The 15,949-nt window shown below is 43.8% G+C and overlaps 2 protein-coding genes across 3 annotated transcripts; one reads left to right on the forward strand and one right to left on the reverse strand.

Moving 5' to 3' along the window:
- Positions 1-798: 798 nt before the first annotated feature.
- On the reverse strand, positions 799-8,357 carry LOC310821425 (zinc finger MYM-type protein 1-like). The gene is made up of 6 exons (XM_083693461.1): positions 8,103-8,357; positions 7,036-7,617; positions 6,791-6,932; positions 3,699-6,036; positions 3,203-3,554; positions 799-3,054 (listed from the first exon to the last, which is right to left on the reverse strand). The coding sequence occupies exons 2-5, from the start codon at positions 7,412-7,414 to the stop codon at positions 3,552-3,554; spliced, it is 2,862 nt and encodes a 953-aa protein (XP_083549587.1). The 5' UTR covers positions 7,415-7,617; positions 8,103-8,357; the 3' UTR covers positions 799-3,054; positions 3,203-3,551.
- A 3,384-nt stretch (positions 8,358-11,741) lies between these two features.
- LOC310821489 (vascular cell adhesion protein 1-like) lies at positions 11,742-15,720 on the forward strand. Of its 2 annotated transcripts, none has more exons than XM_083693564.1 (6): positions 11,742-12,259; positions 13,070-13,339; positions 13,483-13,815; positions 14,409-14,630; positions 14,797-15,015; positions 15,229-15,720. In XM_083693564.1, exons 1-6 carry the CDS (start codon positions 12,199-12,201, stop codon positions 15,297-15,299), a joined length of 1,176 nt encoding a protein of 391 aa, XP_083549690.1. In that variant the 5' UTR covers positions 11,742-12,198; the 3' UTR covers positions 15,300-15,720. The 2 variants fall into 2 exon arrangements, with proteins under 2 accessions (XP_083549690.1, XP_083549689.1); XM_083693563.1 differs by having other exon boundaries at positions 11,747-12,259; positions 14,797-15,021.
- The last annotated feature ends 229 nt before the right edge of the window (positions 15,721-15,949 follow it).

A 15,949-nucleotide genomic window follows, 5' to 3' on the forward strand; every position in this document is an offset into this window, starting at 1 on the left:
TGCCCTTATATAGTGTTTAGGGGACATTACCTATGCTAATAACAAATAATCGGCCACGTTTCTCCAATGTATGATCAAGTGGGATTCATCATTCAGCACCCCCGGGTAAAAGCAGATTTGGATAGTTAAGAACGTTTGGTGCATCTGGAGTTGACTTCTCTTATTTTTTTCTCTCAACAGAAAATTAAGAGAAAATATAAGAGACATTTAAGAGAATGTTGCTGCATGAGGCCCATTGCTTTCAAAATCACATATATTAAATGAAGGGATGATTGTTTAGTAAAGCTCTTCCCACACACTGAGCAGTGGAAAGGTTTCTCTCTTGCGTGAATTTCAAGGTGAAGACATAAGGAAGCTCTTCCCACACCGAGCACCTCTTTGCTGTGTGAATAAGCTGATTCTTCTTTAGAAATCTTGCCTGACGCAGGGAGCAGTGGTACGGCCTTTCAACTGCATGTATTCTCTGTATTCTGTTCTAGGATCAGCCAATGTGCTGAAATTCTTTCCACACTCTGGGCAGTGGTGACGCTTCTTTCCTGTGTGTATTCTTTGATGGTTCTGTAGGTCTGTTACGAAAACTCTTGGGATTACAATTTCAGTCTGATTATACAATATGTTGTTACAATACAACCTGACACCTAAGATGTTTAAAGAAAATTTAAAGTTTTACAAACTATTTAAAAAACTGCTCTTCACCTTAACGCATTGTTATGACCCTTCTGTCTAGGGTAAACTAAGGGCCTAACACGATACAGCTGAATGTAGGTGCGATGCAACACAAATGTTATGAAGCAGGACTAAAATGAAAGAATATTTATTGTCCAAACAAATGTTCATTTCAACAAGAGACTGTGAACAGTGCCAAAGAAAATAACGTATTAAAAGAGTCGTAAGTCCTAGCTACTTAACCACACAAGATCTACTAAAAAAAAAACACATATGGGGCACCCGTTCCTAGCCATGTTTATAACAGAGATGCGGCTACGTGATGCAAAGTAAACCCATAGGCAACTTACCTATCCCCTTGTCCCTGCGCGTGAAAACAAAAACAAAATACCGTGTATAGTTTTACCAAAACAAAACACTATACCGTGTATAGTTTTATACCATAACAATAAACAGCTAAATATGCACGTGGCTTGGCTAATTCACTTTCAACAATAGACACCAAACAAAACACTACAGACGACGACTCCCGAAGACAGGACAGGAGGGGCTTTAAATAGACGGACGGACGGTTGATTGGTCCGGAACAGGTGCGCGAATGATGACGGAAGGGACTGACAGGCCAATCGTGGACGGACACCAGTATGAGAGTGAGAGGAGACATAGACGGGAACGCAAAACACAGGACTACACGAGAACCCACCGGCATACACGACGAGGGACGTAACAACATGGATATGTCAACCAGATGTATTAAACCAAAAAACGATAAATCATATGTAACTTATTACGGTGTAAGTAAAGGTTTACAAATGATAAGATGTCTCTCTTTCAAGTTGGCCAAAGTCAATGTATGCCTTTTCTTAGGTGTCATACCTAAACTGGTGTCCTGAACAAAACACAACCGTTCTTGTCATGCTCAACAGTTACAATTCCTATTGTTCCACCATGGATAGGCACTCTTTGAATAGGCGCCTGAGACAGCAAACATACCAACTTCGCGGACTAGTACAAATTCTGAATCTAGTATTGTAAAAACAAATTGCCATTTTGCAATATTCAGTCTGTGGGCCAGTTTAACAACTTGCTTTTTGGCCTGGTCTCTTACATACACTCACCGAGCACTATTAGGAATACCTGTATACCTTCCTGTGGTGGAGGTGGTGTAATGGTGTGGGGAATGTTTTCTTGGCACACTTTGGGCCTGTTAATACCAATCAATCATCGCTTAAATGCCACAGCCTATTTGAGTATTGTGCATCAACTTCATGGCCACAATTTACCCATCTTATAATGGCTACTTCCAGGATGATAATGAACCATGCCACAAAGAAAAAGTTGTCTCAAACTGGTTTCATGAACATGACAATGAGTTCATTGTTCTTCAGTGGCCTTCCCAGTCACCGGATCACAATCCAATAGAACACCTTTGGGATGTGGTAGAATGGGAGATTCACAGCTTGAAAGTGCACCTGAAAAATCGTCAGGAATTGCGTGATGCAATTATGTCATCATGGACCACAATCTCAAAGGAATGTTTCCAACATCTTGCGGAATCAATGCCACAAAGAATTGAGGCTGTTTTGAGAGCAAAGGGAGGCCCTACCCAGTATTAGTATAGTGTTCCTAATAAAGTGTTCGGTGAGTGTATATATTACACATATATTTCAACCATCAAACTATTGAAGTCAAACTGTCAAGGCACATATGAGAGAAACAGTCTCACTCCACACTTCCATTCCACATTTCCACTGGACCACATTAGTAACCACAACTTAAAACGGTTCTTATCAAAATCTTAATTCTATAATCTGTGTGGCAAACTGGGTGGCTCCTGTGGCTCCTGTATGCTAAACCACTTCCATGGACCACCCTTCAACTTCTTCTGAGATCTAGACGGTCAGTTGTCTAGACGGTCAGTTGTCTCAGCTCCCCTCCTGATCCTTCTCCTGTTATGTTATCAATGTATCAATGTCTCTGTCCTCTGGCTCATGGAGCGGTGTAAACCCTGGGGGAGGAAGAGGAGGCTTCTCTCTGTCGAGCTCTGTGAGATTTGAATTAACAATTGTAAAGAATGTGTAAAAAGCTTCTGTTTTCACTTTTCGGAGCAATCATTGAACATTTGTAATCATTTGTCATTTGTCAATTGACTTCCTGATTTGAAATGCAACTGTCCCCAACCCTGGTCGAGGAGCAAGAGGCTCATCTTCTGGCCAGGTGAATGTCCTTGAGCGTGGATGTTGCAGGTCCTGCTGTCCCCAGTGAGGGAGAAGGGAAAACAACATGCACTGATGTTCTGAAGAGTACAACTGATGAGTATAACTCTCCATCTGTTCCCTCTCTTCCTCAGACCATGGCACTCTTCTACAGCGGGCAGAGGGCGGTTGACTGTAAAAACAAAGAACAACAGACCAGCCGACAGTGACACAGCTGTTACGAGAAAACGTCACGACATTGATGTCTAATGTTACAATAGTAAGTAAAATACTAAATACATACTGGAGGCTAATAAGACGTTATTGAGAGGGCTACTCACAGTGCCTGGGAGCAACCCACCAGTGGTTGAGTGAGGGACACCGTTTGTTCTTCAGGGAGCAAAGATGTAGTCAGGTAAGGGGCTTCAGCTCTTCTGAGGGTGTATAGCTGAGGGCTTTGGTTCTTCTGAATAACAGAATGTACTAGATGGACAGAGGGCCAGAGGTGGGTGCTTCAGTTGGACAGAAGGCCAGAGGTGGGGGCTTCAGTTGGACAGAAGGCCAGAGGTGGGGGCTTCAGTTGGACAGAGGTGGGGGCTTCAGTTGGACAGAGGGGGCTTCACATTGCATCAACTTTGGGCTACAAACTTTTAGGCCTTGGTACAGGGGGCGTCCACTACACCGCTTCTATTACTGTTGGAAACAGTAAAATTGTCAAAGCAATTACAATACATGGTAAATAAAATCATACTGCAATTTGTTTTCCGTAAACTGTAAACAAATCATACGAGCTTTGAGAATCTAACAAAACGCGCTCAAAATCAAGAGCTGCCTTACCTTGAAAATGAAGTCTGTTCCTTTTGTCGTCTGACTGGCAAACTGATCGATGACCTTTTCGTACCAGTGTGGATTTTTCTGTAGTGACTTCAGAATGCTCCTCTCCATGGATAGAATTGCCAGGCCTCTCTGCTGCTCTTGTCCCACGGTCTTCCCGCTTGAGTAGCTCCTCAGTCTGTCGAGGCATGAGAGCCCGCTTTTTACACCAGCTGATGTCACCCCAATAGTAGCGACGAGGCACATGAGCCTGTACAGCTCCGGCAGCACTTCATCCAACTCAGTTCTTTGAAAATATAGGATTGAGTCACATAGCTTCTTCGGGTTGCCTTGAATCTCCTGGTTACAATACAACACTTCCAACTCTGCTTTCAACCTTCCCAGGTCAAAGAAATGGCCGTAGGTCTCCGTTAGGCTCATCAAAGCATCATTGGGGAATTCGTTATGGAATGATTTAAATTTCCGACCATCTAGCAACTCCAGGAATCTCACAGCATCCAGATCTTTGTAGCGCTGGGCCACCTGGGACCGGAGATTGTCATGAATGGAATCATACAATGCCTTGTACATCTGCCTAATATCCTGGGTGCCCGGAACTCGCTTCCTCCTGTGCATGATCTCTGGATCCTCAGTGAGGTCTGCTGCTTTCTGATAGATTGCATCGAATGCCATGTCGTCGGACTTGAGATCCCCCATTATTTGCACCAGACTTTCTATGTGTCTCTGGCAAAAGGCCACATCTATTGCTACCGGATGCACTATGTCAAAGACCATATCTGTTTGAGCAAAGGCCTGCTGGAAAGTAAGGAGCAAAAAAATGAAATCAAAGTCCTCTAGCTTTCCCTTCAACACATCTGCAGTCCCGACAGTTTCGTCATCCATGTCGGGGTGTTCGACAAAGCGAGCCAACGCCTCCTTCAGCTGATCGTAGTTTGTGGCAACGGTGTTCACAACTTTTGAGGTGAAATCCCAGCTCGGAGCATTTTTGGGTGAGCTTGCACAACCAACTTGTTCCAAAAACTTGACCCTCTCGGTTGATTTGGAAAAGAAAGTAGTGAATCTGCTCAATGTTGCAAAAAACACCTTGGCCTGGGGAATGGACTTCATGCCCTGGCGGAGGACTAGACTGAGACCATGGGCATAAGAATGCACAAAGGTTGCACTGGGCGCTATTGCTCTGACTTTTGCTTGCAGAAAGTGCAGATCGCATGCCATTACAACGGCACCGTCGTAACTTTGCGCAACGAGTTTCTCCGTGAGGTTAAATCCTGACATCTCAGAAAGAACGACATCAAACACGGACTGCGCATCTCGCCCTCTTGACGTATCAAAAAATCCCAAGAAACGCTCCTGAATAGAGCCCTGCTCATCCACGTATCGAACCATGACGGACAACTGTGAGGGAAAGGGACCTTCGTCCATCTGCCAGGCGAAAAACGGTGCAGCGTCGACCTCACGTTTGATCTCACTTCTCACAGAAACAGCAACGGCAGATATCAAATCGTTCTGAATGGTTTCAGACATTCCCGTAAAGACAGTTGAAGAATGCATATGCTCAGCAAGCGGTGAATCATAACGTGCAATAACCTCTGCCAGCTCTCTGTAATTGCCCTTATTTGAAGAGGCTTCACTTTTGTTATGTTCCCTAAATGCCAAGTCCTGTGTCCCCAAGAAAGCAGTGGTATCGATGAGACGCTTCAGAATGTCTCGGTTTCGCCTCACCTTTTCGTTGTGTCGTGCCGTCTGAAAGCGCAGACTCTCATCTGTTACCTGCTTGATGCGCAGACGTTCCAGAAGCTTTAATCTGATGCTAGCTGCGAGATGCGCCCTGCACTTATCATGTCGCTGAGCGGAGCGGTCAATGTTCTTCAGGTCAGTGTATCCCTCATTTGTCCAGGTGTTAGACCTCCCCACAAGCAGACAGGGCCAGCAGTACAACCGGTTAGTTGAGAGGCTCCCTGTTAGCCATTTGTACTTTTCGTACCAGTTGGTATTGAACGCCCTATTCTTCTGATCCCTGGAAATATATTTGATCTGAGGTAGAGGTCGACCTTCCGTTTTAATTTTCACTTTTTCTGTGTGCTCCAGGGAATTAAACGGTGTTCTCAGTAGCATGTCCACAGCATTATCACTATCTAGATGCGGCTTGGTCTTACCATCCAACTCCCTATTCTCCTCCACCTCTTCTCCTTCCTCTTTCACCACCACATTGAGTTCAAGCGTTTGACTGCAGTCCTCAAGTTTCACTGACACCATCTTTGGACACAGCTGTTCGCTGTTCTGGGCTACAACACAGCCAGAGCCTGTAGACTCGGTGGTCCTGGGCTCAGACATGGGAGACCTGGAGTATGATCAGAAAGTGGAGGCACAAAAAGTGGAGGGTAAGTTACACAAACAGCTCATGTTACCATATACAAATAGGGGAGAGTGGGGTAAAGTGAGACATTTTTTACATTTGCTCCCCTCTAAGCGAGCTAAAATGATATCAGTAAAATTTACACATTTCCCATTAATTCAGGATGTTTCCTAGCAATGGAAATTATCAGAATGTATTCAGGAAAAAGGGCAGTGAGAATATGATTGTTTTTAAAAAAAGTGGTCTTGTGTCTCACTTTACCCCAGCTTAGGGGTAAACTGAGACAGACCAGAGCAATCAAGGGGGTAAAGTGAACCAGCTGGGGATAAACTGATCCACTTACCTTTTCCACTCTGAAACTACCATAACAACACATGTTGTAACAGTTAGAATCCTGACAGCTAGCTTGACAACCACACATTCCAGAACTAATGTCGGACTAGTAACAGAATCATGGGGATTGGTCAATTAAGCACATTTTTTTTCTAAACACTTGAAAGTAACTCTGAACAAAATCAAATACAACATAATATAATTCAAAATGTTTTAATTTACATTCAAATGACAGAGCTTTTGTACTGTAAAGACGCCTGTTTCATCCACATTGTAAATCATGTGTGGAGGGAATGTATGCCTGTTAAAGATGAGAGGCAACGGAAGAACCTTATCAGAATCAAAACCAAATCTTACAGGTAAAGCCTCCATAAAACATTTGCAACGAAAGAATTAATTCTGTCACCTGTCCATCACTACAGCCAGATTGTCAAAGAACTCCCCGACTGTAGTTTTATTGAAGGCTGTAGCCCTTCCCAGGGATGTTGCCTCTGGAGTTCGGACAGAGAGATGGCGACGTGCTAGGAATCTGCCAAACCAATCTTCACCTAGAGTAGACAACTCATTATTATAAGATTTAGCTTTGTGGCAAGATCAGTTGGCCTCAGTTAACCTACAGAATCATGTGATCTCTTGCACACCCTAGCCTACCTGCACATTGTGTCTTTGTCCAATTGGCAGGGACAGGGATATTGTTTTTCTTTGCGTATTCAAATGCCAGTTGACGGCACTTAACTGGAGGAAGGCCATGGAACTGTTCAGCTAGTTGTTTCAAGTGTTTGGCAAGCTCCTCCTCCATCTCATCTGTGAATATTCTCTTTGCCTCAGCTACTGCACCCCAGGCTACTGATTTTACTTCCCCTTTGTCTTTTTTCTTTAGGAATCTTAGGAGACTTGACTTGTCAATATTTCTATCCTTTGCAGCTACTCGTAGAGACTTCTTTCCTTCCTTGACCTCAGCGGCTGCACTCTCCATCTCCTCGAGGGGTGTTTTGCCCCAGGTTGTCTTCCTGGTGTATTGCCTTGGCATGATGGCTTTTCTACAATGTTTCCGACATTAAAAATAAAACATATGTAATGTAATATTACATTAAAATATGTTTAAGACTAAACTTAACTTGTGCCTGTAATGAGGTTGGGGCCTGTGTCAAATGGAGGACACCTAATATCTGCCGTGAGTCTTCTCTTTGAGTTGAAGAATATCAATGTGTGGCAGGGATGGCAGATTCAAACCTGTGTAGAAAACAAGTCATGACAAACAAAACATGACAAGACTTAAATATTGTAGTAGTACTGTAAATTCACAAGAGTAACAGCACACAGATGTATCAGCAAGATTGCTTTGAGATGTATCACATGTACTCTATCTGAAATAAGGGCCAAATCTGAACTTGAGAATTGTATTAGCAACTCAGATTTAAGAGCAAAATGTCCATTGATATACATTAAACAGGTATTTTGAGTGACAAATGAAGTTAAGCTGTCTCACTTTACCCCACCGCCACTATTTTAGAAAAAACGACCTCTCTTAGCAATTCAGGCTAATCTGCAGCTAGCATCATCACATGGTTTTATATGTTGGTAGTTCATCAACATGTATGATATAAGTTTTTCTACCTGAATCAATTTGCTTTGGCACAACAGTTGATTAAGTTGACAGCAAGAAAATGTACTTTTACATGCAAAACATTTTATTTTTGTGAAAAAAACATGCTTACCACAGCACCATGAGGTCCTCTCCTTCATGGCCAAGTGAAAATGGGAGGGGCTTGAAAACATAATGGTCACATGACCACAAATGTGTTCCGTTGCCTAGATACAGGGGGTGTCTCACATTACCCGATGTCTCACATTACCTCACTTTCCCCTAAATGGGCTGGTAAGAGGCAGATGTCTTCTTCAACTGGTGCTTACACCCGTTAGAGAAAGTCTGGTCTGCCCGACGGCCACCAGCAGTTCGGAGTATCGCAGGACAAACTAATCAATGTGAGGAAACAGCTGTGCTGATTGTGCTCATCATCTAGTGTGCCCTTCGTTACTCCAAACTGATTGGTCAGTCAGGCGGCGGACCAAACATGTCCAGATCGCACTTTTTTGTCGACCCACGTTGCAAAATGTTTTGTTCGAAAAATAACTATCTGGAATTCTGCTATTGACGCGCGCTGGTGATCCGTGACAGTTGATCATCTGAGACCAACATATCTGCGTTCTATTGTCCTGCCTATCGCTCCGGTGCCCACTAAATACACGCTTAAGCTAGCTGGTACTAGTAGCCCACCAGCATATCCGCAGTTTGCAAGCTACCAATCATAGACTACAATAAGACACTCGCTGACTTGTTTCGCCATCTGATATATACGCGCCGCTATTGCTATAAATAGCAACATATGAACAGTTTCGAATGAGATACTTAACTTACTGTTTTTGTCGCGTTGAGAAGCGGGGTATTGCGCTTAGTTGAACTCCGCCCACCTACTTCCGGCGAATGTACATGTATGTAAATTAGGATTTCTTCAAAATAAGAGTACCCAAGTGCAACTCCATTTAGCGTTTAAACATTGTAAATAAGGATCAAGAAACCAAACAATATGCTAATATCTTAACGAATATAAATGAATATATTCATATACATGGATTGAATTGGTTACACCAATTCTGTGCTTTTAAATCTATGTAGGGGAGTGCAGAACATTTATGGCATTAAGCACAAGTTTGCATTTCATGGGAAAAGGGTGGAGAAATTGTGACAGTCTACTGCACATCCTACACAAAAAATTAATATCTTATTGTGCATTGACAAAAACAAAACAAAAAAAAACATTTTAGGTTATTATCAGAATTTCTGTTTGTTTATCTGTCTCTTTTAAAAGTGTATTGAAACATAAAAAATGTACTTAGATGCTGTTTAATACAGCACTACTCATCGAAGGCTGTCCTCATTGATTACCTATCATGAGAGCATTGGGAGGCTTCTCTCTCCTGTGTGTGTGTGTGTGTATGTGTCTGTCTGTGTCCGTGGGTGTGTTTGCTGGTGCTTCCTGAGCCCACCGGATATGCGAAAGCTCTTGCTACAGACTGAACGCGAGAACGGCTTCTCCCCTGTGTGAGTGTGTATTATCCCCTGTGTGAGTGTGTATTCTCCCCTGTGTAAGTGTGTATTCTCCCCTGTGCGAGTGTGTATTCTCCCCTGTGTAAGTGCGTATTCTCCCCTGTGCGAGTGTGTATTCTCCCCTGTGCGAGTGTGTATTCTCCCCTGTGTAAGTGCGTATTCTCCCCTGTGTGTGTGTGTATTCTCCCCTGTGTGAGTACACTTGTGTGTTTTCAACATGCTTGGTGTGGAAAAACTGAACGTTTTTTACATAGACAGAGCATTGGTGAGGCTTCTTTACTTTGGTTGTATGTCCTTGCTCGTGGCCAACCAGCTTTGATAAATGGTTAAACGTCTCTCCACAGTTGGTGCATCTATGGAGCTTCTTGACTCTCATGTGAACAGGCTTGTGTCTTTCTAGACGTGATCATTTTTCAAACGTTTTCCAACAGACAGAGCATTGGTGAGGCTTCTTTGCTCCGGTCGTGGTCCTCCACTGTTTTACTTCCCCTGATGCAGTGGGACTTGGTGCATTTACATTTACATTTACGCCATTTAGCAGACGCCTTTATCCAAAGGTCCAGAAGAAAGAGAACAGAGGAGAGGGAGGAAGCTCGAGCAGAGTGGAGGGCCTCCGTGACAAGGAGAGCAGGAGACAGCAGGAGACAAGGAGAGCAGTCTCAGTAGAGTGCCCAGCCTTAAAGCCGGATTGGTGAGGGTCAGGGAGGTTGTTGTGAAGGAGGTTGTGCTGTGGTGCATAGTCTGGGTCGATATCAGCGTCGTGAAGGTCGTGAAGACCTGAGGAAACAGCTGAAGTTTGTTATCATGATAAGACTTAAGCAATAGCGTCTTTCAAGTCAAATAGGTATGCGGGGAACAACCCAATATAGGACGTGCATGAAAATGTCACCTACAGCGTCACGTCACTGAGTGTTACGACCACTGCTGTCATTTCTCCACACCTTTACCACAATGCAACGCAAACAATTCGTCTGTTGCGTCATTTTCTTTCCGTTTAGGAAAAATGTGGACGTGAGAAACGGTAACATACTGTAGCCTACTTAAGCTGAAACTAAATGGAGTAATGGGGAGCAACCTATGCTGCATATACGCTGCTGCTCAAATCAGTACACGGTGCACTGTGGGTAGTGTGTGGAGGAAGGATGGCGGGGGACACAACAGTGAATAATGTCCAGCTGTATGCACAACATCTTTGATTGGGTCTCAAAGGTAAATATGATTCCTGCCTGAATATTATCCCAGTGTCAGGTTTTAGACATATAACATATCAAAGCTTACTTTCACAAGGACCCACATTTGTTTCTGAGATTTCTATTCCTATTCCATGGGCTTCATTGTTGCAGTTTAGGTCCAGATCCTGGATCTCTTGTTGTAGAAAAGCCCTGGGGATAAGAACAGCACAACAGGGATCAAAATGAGGAGGCAAACACAGGTCCTTGAGGGCCCAAATCCTCTATGTTCCACTGTGGGAGTAGCTGTGCCCATTCTCAAGCCTAGAGACAGTATGGGGTCAAGCAGTTCCAGCAATTCATTTTAATCATCAAATGTAAAATCAACACTATTTCCCCAACATGGCGTACACAGAGAGATCACCCAAATAGGATTGTGTCTGCTAACACATTGTACTACATGTTTCTCATTACTTTTATACAATGTGGCATTTCATCATAGATTAAAATGGTTTAGCCTAGTTAAATGTGATACTGTATCAGAGCTTACCATCATAGTCTGAATCTATATCTGAAACCAGCCTATTCCATGAGCTTCAACGGTGCAGTCTAGATCCATTTATACATTTACATTTATGGCATTTAGCAGACACCTTTATCCAAAGCGACTTACAACAATACATTTGTTTAAGTAAGTGAATCATCTATCCAACAGTCATCATAAGACAAAGTAATCAATGCTCACACCAGGGGCCATTGGCAGTCGTAATGCCAGTAGGCTATTTTTTTTTAATTATTATTATAAAAAAAAAATATTAGCAGGAGAGAACTTGTACAGGGGGGTAGCGGGGGTGAAGAGGTCTATGGGGTTGGGGTTAGGGTTAGTATAGGGGGGGGTACTATACTTTTCTGTACTTATTTATATAGCACATTGCATACACAGATGCAATACAATTAATTAAAAAAAGAGAGAGAAAATAACGAGACAACAAGACAAACACAAGAGGACAGTATAACAGCACATGGGAGATCAAATAGTCAAAGCAGAGAACAAGTGAGGACTGTAGAGACTAATATCTGGTAAATAATAAAAGCTCAAATGTAATAATAATAATAATAAAAAAATAATAATAAAAAAAAGGATGAGCTAAATTAACTGAATGACTAAAATACTCAAAGCAATGGTATGTCTTAAGATATTTCTTTAAAAATGTCCAGTTTCTGCCCCCCTCTGACACACACACACACACAATTGTGTATGTGTGTGTGTGTGTGTGTGTGTGTGTGTGTGTGTGTGTGTGTGTGTGTGCCCTGTACAGAGCCTACTAGCCCATGCTCCTCCCTTCCTTCCTCTCTTAGTTAGAACGCCCAGTAACACCCAGAGTGGATTTAATCAGGGGACAATGAGCTGACCACACACACACACACACACACACAGTCAAAGAAGTTCAGTCTAGGTCCGTCTCAGATACTCAGAGGACTCTTAGCAGGACAGGTTCAGCTACTCATCTCTCTCATGAACGGCGCAGACACAGGATGTATATGTTTGGATGGGTCATCACACCTCTTCTTCTCCTCTTCTCCCTCCTAACATCAGGTGAGTGAGAGAATGCTGGATGAGACAACATAATAGAATTGTATCATTCAGAATTCACTGATATTGTGGTTCATGTAGCCAATGTTTGGTTTCTGTGTGTGTGTGTGTGTGGGGGGGGGGGGGGGGGGGTAAATGAATGGTTGTTATTGCTGTATAAGTCAACTGTGTGGTATAATAATGATGTTATTGATACAGGAATTAGCGTTATCGATAATAGTCTATTGTGAGGAGAGACACACACACACACACACACACACACACACACACACACACACACACACACACACACACACACACTCGATTGTGAACTTCATTCTGACCAGACTGGGAGAGAACATATTTGTCGGATGATTAACTATTGAACATGAGTGAGATCATCTCTGATAGCCAAAAGAACAACCTAAGCATTCTACAGAACAATAGTTATAGAAAAGAGGACGGAGCCCATTGGCCAGGGTTGGGTGTCTTTCCTTCCTGCTGGGAACTCCTTTCCTCCAATTAAATGTCTTATTGTTGCTGCGTTCATCAAACGTAAGTCATCAAAATCTTCTGTTATGACAACAGTGAGATATACTTGGCTCCTGTCTGGGAACTTTCCCTATCCCAGCCTACTCCCTGGACAATAGATCTGAGAGGATTGGTTAGGTATTAGCAAGATAGTACAGTAGTATCTCCACTTGTTTCCATCTCACTTTCAATCCCTAAACCCATTCCCACTATTTCGCCCCTCCCTCTCTCCCCCTTCTATCCCTTTCTCAACCACAACCCCACCTCTCTCTCTCCCCACCCCTCTCCTTTCCCTCTCCCCAGGAGTGTCTCAGCCCTGCCCCCCGGTGGTCAGTCCCTCCAGACTGGTGGTGAAGTATGGAGAGCCAGCCTCAGCCAACTGCTCCTCCATGTCTGAAGTCCCTGTAATGGGCTGGGAGGCCACAGTGGGGAGAGTGATCCTGACAAACGGGCCAATCAAGTTTGTCACCTGGGAGGTGGACAACCTGACCGACTGGGAGATAAATCCTATCTGCTTCATTCCCACGGATGGGACAGACGGATGTACAACAACTCTGCCTTTAGTTTTGTATCGTGAGTGGCTTTTTGATTCTCTTTTTTTATACTCAGGTATTTGAGACAAGGTTTTTCATTTAGTGTTTAACTTAACTGTGTGTGTGTGTGTGTGTGTGTGTGTGTGTGTGTGTGTGTGTGTGTGTGTGTGTGTGTGTCCATAGAGCCTCCAGACAGTGTGTCCATCAGCTATGTACACCACTCTGGGACAATGGTTGCAGGTAATCAGTACCAGCTGCAGTGTGAGGTCAAGAACATTGCTCCTGTTTGGAGCCTCACTGTGACCTTCTACAGAGGACCTACAGTCCTCAACACACAGACGTCCTCAGATAATTCTACCAAAGCACCAGTGAGTCGGACGTTCTTCCTGGAGATCTCCCCCAGTATAAAAGATGATGGGGCCCAGTACTGGTGTGAAGCTAAATTGGAACTGGGACCAGAAGGACCTCAACTCCCTCCTGTAGTGGACTCTGAACGCCTCACCTCCACTGTGTACTGTGAGTTCATCGTCTATCGACACACAAGTGATGCATATAATGATGATGATGATGATGATGTCTGAGGAAATATTGTTTTCCACTTTCTCTCTTACTCTCCCACTGTCTCCCTCTCTTTTTCGCTCTCTTGCTCTGATAATAATGATGCTGATGATGATAATGATGATGGCACTTCCCTCCCTTTCTCTCTTTGCCCCTCATCTACCTCTCTCTCTCTCTCTCTCTCTCTCAAACACACCTTTTCTCTATGTGCATAATAATTATGACTATTGTGGTGGTGGTGGTGGTGGTGGTGGTGGTGGTGGTGGTGGTGGTTGTAATAACTGGTAATGGTGATGATGATGGCATTTCCCCATTCTCTCTCTCTCTCTCTCTTTCTCTCTCTCAAACACACCTTTTCTCTATGTGCATAATAATTATGACTATTGTGGTGGTGGTGGTGGTGGTGGTGGTGGTGGTGGTGGTGGTGGTTGTAATAACTGGTAATGGTGATGATGATGGCATTTCCCCATTCTCTCTCTCTCTCTCTTTCTCTCTCTCAAACACACCTTTTCTCTTTACCTCATCTTCCCCCTCTTCCTTTTCCCCCTCAGTCAGTCCTGAGTTCTCCTGTCCCTCTAAACTGCAGGTGAGAGAAGGGGAGGAGCTAAGCTGTCAGGTGATAGGTAAACCCCTCCCATCAGTCACCTGGCTGAGAGACGGACAGGAGGTCACCCCGCCCACACATCTGAGCAGAAAGCATGCTGGGACATATGTCATCAACGCTCGTAACCTAAACGGAGTGGCCAATCACACGATGGAGCTGGAGGTCCTCTGTGAGTTTTTGATTTCCCATAATGCTGTGTTAAATTGTAGTCCCATATGCATAATGATGATGATGATGATGATTGTGCTGGTGATGATGATGGCACTTTTAAGAGCACTCCCTCCTGTTCCCCCTTTGTCGTCATCGTCCCTGTCATCGTCGTCCCCCTCCTCCAGTTGGTCCTGAGTTCTCCTGTCCCTCCAAGCTGCTGGTCAAAGACAATCTTACCTGTCAGGTGAATGGTAATCCATTACCAGTGGTCACCTGGATGAGAAACGGACAGGTGGTCGCCCAGCCCACACTCCTGAGCAAAGAGCATGCTGGGAGGTACACAGTCACTGCCCAGGGAGCTCTTGGGAATGTCAGCCACACACTGGAGGTGGGGGTCCTTAGCGGTAGCGGTGAGTGTTTGAATTTATTCAACCCCACCGTGGCAATGTTAACAGTGTTTTATATGTTTTATTTACACACACACACACACACACACACACACACACACACATTTTATTCTGTAAAGTTTATATAGAGTGGAAGTTGGTTTCTTGGACTATGTGTGAAACGGCGGCGGCAATTGACTTGAGGCCACACTCCTGTCTCCTTCCACTCAGGAACTTCCTGTAAGACTGTTGGCAGCATTCTGGTGGCTGTGCTGCTTTTCCAGCTCATTCATTGGCTATGAGAGGACTTCCTGGACCCATTCTCTGCCATGTAATTGGCCAGGTGTAATTTGCTGGACTTACTTAAAAAAAAACCTGTCCACTGTGAATACACACAAGACTTGTTTGCCTCTGAATAATGTTATCCGCTAACCTTCTGATAACATTGGATCTCTGCACTTGAGTTTCATGATTTGACGGTGATCTGTGAGGGGAGTCAAACCTTAGAAATCCTGACAGTGTTCTGAATCGAGTTACTCTCCATTGAGAGGTTACACATCATATCTGATCTAAGAACAGATTATTCCGTCCTGATAACATTTGCAACAAGAACCTCAAAAACAAAACCTATCAAGGAGTCAGAGGTTGTATGCAGAGAAAGACTCTTCAGTGTACAGATCTCATCACTGTCAGATGTGCATTCCGTTTGTGACTAATAAAGTTAATACAAATTGAATATGACCGATTCCTGCCTGTAATCATTTGTTGCCAAATGGGTGTCAATACTGTTGTTTGACTGTTTCAGCACGTTGAAATGAGTCTGGAAAAAAAAAAAAGAGGACCACGGCACTATTATATTTCAAAGTTAAATAATTTAGCATGTTCACTGTTTTTAATTTGTACGTGCCAAATTCATAAGGGTTTGGTTTGACCCCATGACCTGGTGGTGGAA

The sequence above is a fragment of the Argentina silus genome (assembly GCF_951799395.1).
Source record: "Argentina silus genome assembly, chromosome: 22".
Lineage (NCBI taxonomy): Eukaryota > Metazoa > Chordata > Actinopteri > Argentiniformes > Argentinidae > Argentina > Argentina silus.